Here is a 10508-nt window from a genome sequence, read left to right as displayed (position 1 = left end):
TCATCACAATTAAAAGAACCAAAGACTTAAACTACTTCAGTCTGTGTGCATTGAATTTATTTAATACATGAGTTTCACAATTTGAGTTAAATTACTGAAATAAATGAACTTTTCCATGACATTCTAATTTATTGAGATGCACCTGTACATCTGCATAGCTGTACAGAGAAACCTCGCAGATCAAGCTACAACGCAGCCTTTCTTACTCTTTTACTGTATATGATGAAATATATGTGCATTATCGTAAACTTAGAACAAATTTTAGTATGAAAGGTATTGGTGAATCATGATTTATTCTTAAAAATGTTCATATGCAGATTTCACACACAAATGTGTGCATAAATGCTTAGTAAATGAGACCCACTGTGGTTAATTTAATATTTGATTGTCTAAGAAAGTAATAGAGATATCAACAAGATCTAATTTGTTATTTTTTCTTTCCTATTACTGTATATGAAAATTAATAATTTATAACCATCATACAAAATCAAATGTTGGCATTAAGAGTGAAATAGAACGAGACTGATATGATATAACGAGACATGAGATCTTTTTAATATCTTGGTTAGGGCTGCACAATAATGGTTAAACTGACAATCGTGATTATTTTCAAAAAAAAAATATATATAACTGTGATTATGTCACAATTGTTTTCATTTCTTTTTACATTTCATCAGAATGATTGAACTTTCATGTAAGCAAAATCAAGAGAAAATCAACTCATACATGTTTTATTTTACCTTTATCAAGTTTCCTTATTTATTATATTTATCATATACATTAACACACTCTCTGAGAACTGATAAAACCTTAAGAGGCTTCTCTCAAAAGATAAAGCAGCGAAATTCCTAATATTAGTTCCAATAATAATTCCAAATTATGTTAACCACTGCAAGATAAAGATATTATCAAAGGAAAAATATCAGGATAAATAGCCACAAGGCCATGTCACAGATAATAATGCTTAATTAGTCTAGAGAAGCAGAAATTGTGATCACAATTAAAATACAATTAATAGTGCAGCCCTAATCTTAGTTGTTTCTCTTAGACAGCAATGGATTGAATGGAGAACATATAGAACAGTCTCCTGCATCTCAGATTTCTCTTACGAGAAAAAGACACTAGAAAAGTCTGCAATGAAAAGTAAGATTTCAATCTGAACTCACACATTTCTCATGTAATTCTTTGAAGTTCATATGATCTGAGCTATGCTGAGACATGGAATTATGATAAGGGATTTCTCAGGAAGCATCTGCGCAGATGTTTAGATGACAGGGCCACCAGGTCATCTGAGGCTTGGTTAACATCCCTGGTTATAACTTAAAAGATACTAAAAGTATCTGGAAGGTGGTCAGGCATGGAGACCGTGAAAAACAGGATTTCACTCAGTACTTTTCATGCTTCTGAAAACAAAAGAGAGATCTGTACTGTACAGCATCAAATGTGTATTGTCCAGGTCCCATATCAGTGTTTTGCTGGTGCTACAAAAGGCACTAAGACTCATATCATAGAGGAAAAACATGCTCACGCACGGTTTGCACGAAACACTGACATTTGCTTAAGGGTTGTTCATGTTGAGGAAACAAAAGAAAAACATACTTCACAGCTTCATACTTCATTAGCTTTGGTAGCACAGTGTGGAAACACTGCATTATGATCTACACTGGGAAATATGTGCATCTAATTTGTCATAAATTTATGAGAAAGTTGCTATGGTGTTCTAAGCAGTGTTACAATGTTTCTGTACAAGTTTGTCCAAATCCCTAACCCTAAGCAGAAACAGCAGTGATGCTTGCCTTCACAAACTAGCAAACTGGAATTATTCTCATGTCCAGCCCTTTCCATCCCACACATAAAATGCATTTATGGGCAAAGCAGGGCCATTAGGGAAGCCAACTGAATCAATACAAGCTACTAACGGCAAAGACATCAAAGCGTAACCCACATGGCTCAACTCCACCTCACTGAAAAACTACGGTAAATTAGATGCAACAGTTCTTCGCACAACAAAATCACGTGAGTTACTGAACACTGGTCACATTAGCTCAGGGTAAAACTGCACTTTTAGCATGAACTGTGATCTTATTTCCTCTCTAAATTGGATTGTGTCACTACAAAATTGGTCTGGGTAAAGGAGCACTATATACAGTTAGCCAACAGAGATAACGCACACAGGATAATGAGAGATACATGTATCCCTTGAGGGATGGGGTGGGAGAGTTATTTTGTGGGAAGAAAAGATACACTTTCTGTAAACATTCCTGTTTGCTGAAGCACCGGTGTGTAATGGTCAAGCTTCCTGTGTTGTTTCAGGACCGACTATTTTTAGAATGTCCAAAAATATTATTCAGTCTTATTTAGTGTTAGCAAGACGGCTGGGTAAATTGACATTGTGTCTGGACACCGAGTCGTAAGTTATTACCGACAAGGCCTTTGGCTAAGACATGGCCCTGGCTTTTTTTGAATTCTTCACAAGCTCTCCACTGTTGATTTGAAGTAGAGTAGGCTTTTTCGGTTATACGGTCAAAAAAGAGCTCAAAGGAGGCTTGAATTGAGAAGAAATGGTCTTCTGTTTAAAGATGCACCAAATAACAAATAACCCAGGACATTAGTGTATTAGACAGTGAGAAATACGCATTATTTAGCACTCCTCCAAATATATTCCTGCTCAAAAGACCAGGATTATTGTCCAAAGGTTTATGTTGTGTTTTGGAAGCATGTTTTGCTAGCTAGACCAGCAACAACAATGTGGAATGTGTAGAGAGTTGTAAATATCTGGGGACAACTATTGATAATAGATTGTGTTTTGATGTGAATACAGAGGTACAGTATTACAGTGCTGCTTTAGAATTTTATATATTTCTGCATAAATATGACCCAAAACATAATTAGATTTTCACACAAATCCTGAAAGTAGACAAAGAGAATCCAATCAAACAAAGGAGACAAAAATATATACTTTGTCATTTATTTATTGAGAAAAATGATCCGGTGTTAAATTTTGTTTGTGCCATGATACACTTCCACAAACATGACCAAACTTTGATAGATCCCTGTTCTTTAGATAAAACAAGGCACGCAATGACACCATATAGTCATCTCACTGATTAAAAACAACTCTGAAAAACAAATGGACTCTAATTTCACCTTCAAAGTAACTGCCAATCCTAGAGATTCACATACTTTTGCCACTCACAGGTATGTAATATTGTATCATTTTCCTGAATAAATAAATGACAAAAGAACATATTTTTGTCTCACTTGTTTGATTGGGTTCTCTTTGTCAACTTTCAGGACTTGCATGAAAATTTGATGATTTTTTGGGTTATATCCATGCAGAAATATAGACAATTCTAAAGGGTTCACAAACTTTCAAGCAGCACTGTATGTAAAAGGGGACAGCAATGCCTATATTGCTTAAGAAATTTAAGATCATTCAATATAGGACATTGATGGAATTGCTCTATAAGTCCTATGAGCAGGTGCTGTCCTTTTCCATTAGCTGCTGGTTTGGAAATCTCAGTGTGAAACATAAAAATGCATTAAATAGAACAGTTACAGATAGTAGGAAGATCATAGGTAAAGAACAAAGAAGTTTGTAATTTTTGCTCAACAGAAAAGTTTTGAGTCGGGCTTGATCTGTGCTCCTGGACAGTACATTTCTTGTATCCAGTGTGCTCCTTTCAGGTTCTCGCTATAGACTACCAAAGATGAAATGTAACTAGTATAAATATTTGTTTGTCCCCTGTGCAATTCGGTTGTTAAACGATCCTAAAGGAAATTATTAGGGAAATTTATTTTATTTATATTTTTTTGTATTCATGTTTTTTTAAGAATGTATTTTATGTGTCCTTGTATGTCTGTTTCGCTGCATCCAAATTGCCCGTAAGGGATCTTAATAAAGACTGACTAGACAAACCAGCATAAGCTAGCATGAAAATTCAGCAGTTGTTTGTAACGTTCAGGCAAATCTCACCTTCTGTTTTCAGCTTAGCTAACTGTATCATTGCAGTCACCTAGTCTTGGAAAGTTTGTACATGCAAATTTCACCATAGCTCATTTCTAGCATTTCAGTTTCTGGTGCTAGTAACAGTTATTTATGACTAAACAATGTGCATAGCAACAGGAATACTGTATATCCTGTGATGCCTATAACCACTAAGATGCGTCACTTTCTCTCCAGAGGAAATGGTAGAAATGAGACAGCTCTGAACATGAAACAGCTGTGTATGTTTTCTAGTCATCACAGGATATCCTGGCATTAGCGTGTTAGCATACTGCTACAGGATGCTCTATTGTTGGTTCTGAGAATGAGAATTAATTCTGAGAAATATTTTGAGAGATTTTCTCTAAATCTCTCAAACAAACAAGAGTCAGACAAACTCCAAACTAAAGACCTGGGCTTTATTGATGGTCCAGAGACCTGCAGAGTTTTCCTGTGGTACCGTAGAGGTGAAGTGTGTCACCTCTGCACTAGCAGCACTAAACTAAATTGAATAGCAAAAATAATGGGTAACACTTTATTTTAAGATGTCCTTGTTACACATGTACACAACGCGTAAAAAGACAGTATAAGTCATTATAATGAGTACTTATGTCCCCACTGGATGCAACAAATGCCTCGTTTATAATGGGTTTTAATGTTTTTGTCTCGTCGCTCCGGACGGGTCACGGCATCACAGTATGGTGAGGGGCGTAACATTTCCGTCACACGCTTGAGGTATTCGGCCAATCACAATGCACTGGACAGCTGGCCAATCAGAGCACACCTCGCTTTTTCAGACCGATGAGCTTTGTAAAAATCGACACATTTCAGAAAGGCAGGGCATAGAGGAGAAACAATAATGTACAGTATGTGGAAAATAATGTGTGTTTTTAACCTTAAACCGCATAAACACGTTTCATTACACCAAATACACAAAATAATGTTCTTTTTTAGCAACGTCATATGACCCCTTTAACTATTATTGCTCAGTACTTAAATGTATAATTACACTGTAACAAGACACCATAAAATGTAACCCTATACATTTCTATTGAAACAGTGAGTATTTTAATGTTGACAGATTAGGAGTTTACTGCAGCAAACGTCATAGTTAATTAATAGTCAGTTAATAGTGAGAATTGGACCCTAAAATAACATGTGACTGCAGCTTCTGCATGGTCTTACACTGGGTAGCACCAATTTTTTGCAGAGTAGATGAAACAAACACAGGTTAACTGCATAACTGTTAATCTTACCTTCTATAAAGTCTGATGGTGTGTAGACTTTGCTAGCTTTTGTTTTGTCTCCACCTCGATTTGGTGCATTGAGGGCATGCAGCGCGCTCTCCACCACCTCCCCCAGCTCCTCCCTGCGGTCCTTCCTCACCGGCTTCTCCTCAGGGTGACGAGTCAACCCCATTTCCAGCTGGTAGACGCGTTGTAAGGTGAAGCTCTCAAAGGGCACTACAGCGTACTCGCTCGGAAGTCGAATGCCAGAGTGTATCTCTGCCCGGCTCAGCTGGCTGTGTAGGAACTCCTGCAGGTCACTGTGACTGTGGTCGTCAGCCACGTCACCCACCGTGCCCTTCCCAGCCGTCTTCTCCACAGAGTCCTGCATGCCTTTAAGTTGTTCGCTCCGTTCCTGGAGAGCCTCTTTAAGTTGAGCAATTTGTTTTTTCAGGCTGGCAATATGCTGCTGGTGCTGCTCTTCTCGCTCTTGGAGAAGGGCTTGGAACCCTTCCCGTCCAGCAGGGCCGATGGGGGCACCTCCAACCCCACCTGGCCTGCTTGGACCTCCTGGCATAGCTATCCCTCCAGCCCTTGGCAGGGGTTGACCAGCCATGGGCTCATCAGCATGGGGGCTGCAAGTGATGACATAAAGGAGGGAAAGACAACAGCATACCACCACTAACAGAACACCCACACGTGACAGCCAAGCCAGCAGACCCCTGCGCAGCATCACAACTGACAACCTCAACAACAAGTTGGGTAGGACGACGTAGTTCAATAAAGTTGGGGCATCTCTGCGTACCATCAAAAACAAGACGTAAAGATCAGCCAAAGGCCGCCCATGCCAGAACCACTTGTTGAAGTCACTAGGGTATGTCTTTGATTAAAAAGAAGAACAGTTTGTGTTTTGTCTGTCAACTAAAGTCTCATATTTCCCAGGTGTAGACCACAAAGCAAGTTTTGTTTAAAACTTTACTGTCCATTCCCATTTCACCCACTCTTTAAACTTCAGCCTGGCTCTTCATGTACATACTTTGTCATGGGTCAAGTTAGGGCCACTTCCTCTTCTTTAGGGTGCTATTAGTTCTCCGTCCATACAAATGAACCATTGGACCAGTTCAGTAGCGACATGCGCATATCTCCATCTGGTGAAAATGGCTCATTCTTCTTGGAGTTAGCATGACATACCCTTGAGAGAATGTCTGGAATGGATCCTCCATTCTACAGCGCACCCAGTGACCCAAAAGAGAAAAACATTCATTGAAGGTTTATCCATTAGACGTCCATGGCTATGGTCCATAAAAACTAGTCTGGAGGCTGGTCATTTGCCATCCGTTTCTTTTAACTTCATACAACGGTCCGGTGTTGTTGAAAAGACCAATATGTTATTTCCCAAAGAGTTTTCAGGCTGTCTGTATGACTTCCTTAATCTATTCAGAGTCCTCTGCATGTTTCATCATGTGTTGCTTCTGATCTTCACAGGTCTATCTAGAAAAAGGTAGAGAAAATGAGATTAAACTGATTATGTTCTGAAGAACCAGATCCGTAGGCGGATGAAGGTCTCCTATATGTTAATAAGTCAGACTTCAAAGTACTTAAATACTGATAGCTTGGTGTTATCATACCATTAAAAAGACAAAATAGAGCTATTACATGATGATGAGGTGAAGGCATAGGGTTCAAGTCAGTCTATCTAGCTTGCAAACACACTGTGTTTATTTTAAAGTGACCTAAAGGTCTAAATTCAGGACCTACGCAGCCAAGCAAAGCATTTTGGGATGGCTCCAGTGCAGGAGAACAGTGCTGTCACTGATGTGTGAAAATAAGAGATGGTGTTAAAAGCAGTCTAATGGCCTGACAACTCACACTGGGGATGAACAGCAGCACTGTAAGTTTGAGCAAACACACACGAGAGGCCGAACATTCATTGGCGCACACACATGCAAACATGCACATATGCACACAGTCACAAACACATGTGTATCTGTGACCAAGGGAAAACACAGGAACACTGTGTTAGCAAGCTGGAAAGCTGCGGTGGTAAAAGATACTAGGTGGAAAAAAAGAGCTTAAAGAGATGTAGGATTCTCTAAATATGTGTGTGTGAGTGTGTGCTAACTCACCACACAATTAGCTCTTTATAGGTTAGTGGGAGGCTTGATTTAATGAAAGGATTAGTCACTTTCATTTATTCATCCACTGACTTATACATTCATTCATTCACTCAGTCACTTGCTCATTCATTCATTCATTCAAACACTTACTCATCACTTTTTATTAGTATTAATTTCCTCTTATGCCAACCTATTAGATATTGTATATGACAGCAAGGAGCCATATGTTACTGCATAACAAGAGTAGATGACATTCAGCGACTGAATCTCTCTCAAGGTGGTAATGCAAAATAACTAATCTTTTCATTTCTTTTCGTCTCATTTAAGAGCTCACACATGACTGAGGAAAAAAGATGCCTCACACCATGTTACGCTTTTCCAGTTCACTCGTACAGCCGCCAGGACGAGCACAGCACGAGTCTGCCAGTAATTCATTCTCCCTGCTGTGACTATGCCATACAACACCAGAGCCAAGACCACGAACCAAACACACGGCTGAACAACACTGAGGAAGGTTACGGGGAGCTTGACAACCTTAAACAAATGAGAAAGAGAGGCTTCAGTTTTCTCTTCTGAAACAGAGTGTTGTTGTTTAGCTGTGATTAGCCTTCTTGTGAAGGGCTGTTCTTTAGATGTTGGCCTATTCTGTGTTTATGCCAGTAAAATTTTATCATCACGGATGGAAAATCCAGCTGTGTTTTGGAACATGCTAGCTGGTTTCTAACTGGTCTACGCTGGTCATTAGTTGACTGACCAGCCACCATGCTCCAAAAACCAGCCTGAACTCCTCCTTGAGATAGTATGATAACTTGTTCCAAAACACACCAACCAGCTTAACATGAATTTCCTAGCAGAAATAAAGTTTAACACTATTACATAAACAATATTTTGCAACAATGCTGTTAGTACCTTAATGAAACTTCAGAATCAGGTCACTATTTTCTTACAACTTCCTGACAACTTCCTCAAAGATCTTAATCAGAGTAAACGCTCTTGCGTGTGCATGAGCAATGGCCGGTTTGTGAACCAAACGCATTTACATTAGTTCAATTACTTTCACAAGCCCTGATCTGCAGAGTCAGCTGCAGTTATACTATCTGGCTGTGGTGCACAGTCAGGAAATGGTGTGTGTGTGTATTTTTCCTCCTTTTGCAATTTTAATTTTTCGGAGGCTTTTGCTGACCCATGTGCCTGACTGCAGTAAGAGTCTCACACCCAGTGTTTTTCACACATCTAGTATATAAATACTTCAGACACTGAATCATTCAATTACTCATTCATTCATTCTTTCACTCAGAGTGATTCATTTAGTCACTTATTCATTCATTCTTCCATTCACCCACTGACATATTCATTCAATTATTTAATTTATTCTTTCACTCTCCGATCGCTTCACTCCAGCACTCAATCATCCATCTAATCACAAATTCATTCATTTGTTCACTCACTCACTAAATCATTCATATAATCACACATTTATTCAGTCATTTCCTGACTTATTTACTCACTCACCCAGTCTCTCTTTCAATCACTCACTCATTTACACACCTCTTCACTTTCATTTATTCATCCACTGACTCATACATTCATTCATTCACTCAGTCACTTGCTCATTCATTCATTCATTCAAACACTTACTCATCACTTTATATTAGTATTAATTTCCTCTTATGCCAACCTATTAGATATTGTATATGACAGCAAGGAGCCATATGTTACTGCATAACAAGAGTAGATGACATTCAGCGACTGAATCTCTCTCAAGGTGGTAATGCAAAATAACTAATCTTTTCATTTCTTTTCGTCTCATTTAAGAGCTCACACATGACTGAGGAAAAAAGATGCCTCACACCATGTTACGCTTTTCCAGTTCACTCGTACAGCCGCCAGGACGAGCACAGCACGAGTCTGCCAGTAATTCATTCTCCCTGCTGTGACTATGCCATACAACACCAGAGCCAAGACCACGAACCAAACACACGGCTGAACAACACTGAGGAAGGTTACGGGGAGCTTGACAACCTTAAACAAATGAGAAAGAGAGGCTTCAGTTTTCTCTTCTGAAACAGAGTGTTGTTGTTTAGCTGTGATTAGCCTTCTTGTGAAGGGCTGTTCTTTAGATGTTGGCCTATTCTGTGTTTATGCCAGTAAAATTTTATCATCACGGATGGAAAATCCAGCTGTGTTTTGGAACATGCTAGCTGGTTTCTAACTGGTCTACGCTGGTCATTAGTTGACTGACCAGCCACCATGCTCCAAAAACCAGCCTGAACTCCTCCTTGAGATAGTATGATAACTTGTTCCAAAACACACCAACCAGCTTAACATGAATTTCCTAGCAGAAATAAAGTTTAACACTATTACATAAACAATATTTTGCAACAATGCTGTTAGTACCTTAATGAAACTTCAGAATCAGGTCACTATTTTCTTACAACTTCCTGACAACTTCCTCAAAGATCTTAATCAGAGTAAACGCTCTTGCGTGTGCATGAGCAATGGCCGGTTTGTGAACCAAACGCATTTACATTAGTTCAATTACTTTCACAAGCCCTGATCTGCAGAGTCAGCTGCAGTTATACTATCTGGCTGTGGTGCACAGTCAGGAAATGGTGTGTGTGTGTATTTTTCCTCCTTTTGCAATTTTAATTTTTCGGAGGCTTTTGCTGACCCATGTGCCTGACTGCAGTAAGAGTCTCACACCCAGTGTTTTTCACACATCTAGTATATAAATACTTCAGACTTCAACACAGAGACACTTTGTCTCACATATTCACATACGTATATGATAAACATGTTCCTGAATGAATTTGAATACTTTTGGGGGGATATAGAGATGAAAGAGATCCGCACTCGTCCAAATTCAGCCAAAAAGGCCTATTACATTTATTGCTCAGAGATCACAAATAACTTACAAAAAAGTGCAAAGGTGCAGAATGTTTTCGGGTATTAACCCTTCCTCAGTGCCATGTTAATACCCGAAAACGTTCTGCACCTTTGCACATTTGCACTTTTTTGCACATATTCTTGTGACCTCTATTTGCCCACTGGATTTTTGGACGAGTGTTTGGCGCTACAACCTTTTCTAACTGTGGATAATATTTTTTGGGGGTGCATAAAGTCAAAAATGACAGTGTGACACAACTGTCCAAATATCACAATTTGGGGGGGGGGGGGGGC

General features: G+C 39.1%; 1 protein-coding gene across 1 annotated transcript in view; it reads right to left on the bottom strand.

The window, feature by feature from the left end:
• The window catches only part of LOC107685172 (chondroitin sulfate N-acetylgalactosaminyltransferase 1-like), a 40778-nt gene that overhangs the window by 22619 nt on the left and 7651 nt on the right, over positions 1-10508 (bottom strand). Inside the window, exon 2 of the mRNA XM_016481685.1 lies at positions 5242-6702. Coding sequence (XP_016337171.1) covers positions 5242-6019 — 778 coding nt within the window. The 5' untranslated portion in view covers positions 6020-6702. The remainder of the gene's footprint in view (positions 1-5241; positions 6703-10508) is intronic.

This window comes from Sinocyclocheilus anshuiensis, unplaced genomic scaffold (genome assembly GCF_001515605.1).
Source record: "Sinocyclocheilus anshuiensis isolate Anshui unplaced genomic scaffold, SAMN03320099.WGS_v1.1 scaffold914, whole genome shotgun sequence".
Lineage (NCBI taxonomy): Eukaryota > Metazoa > Chordata > Actinopteri > Cypriniformes > Cyprinidae > Sinocyclocheilus > Sinocyclocheilus anshuiensis.
Note: the sequence above shows the minus strand (reverse complement) of the source record. Positions and strands in the feature narration are given on the sequence as shown.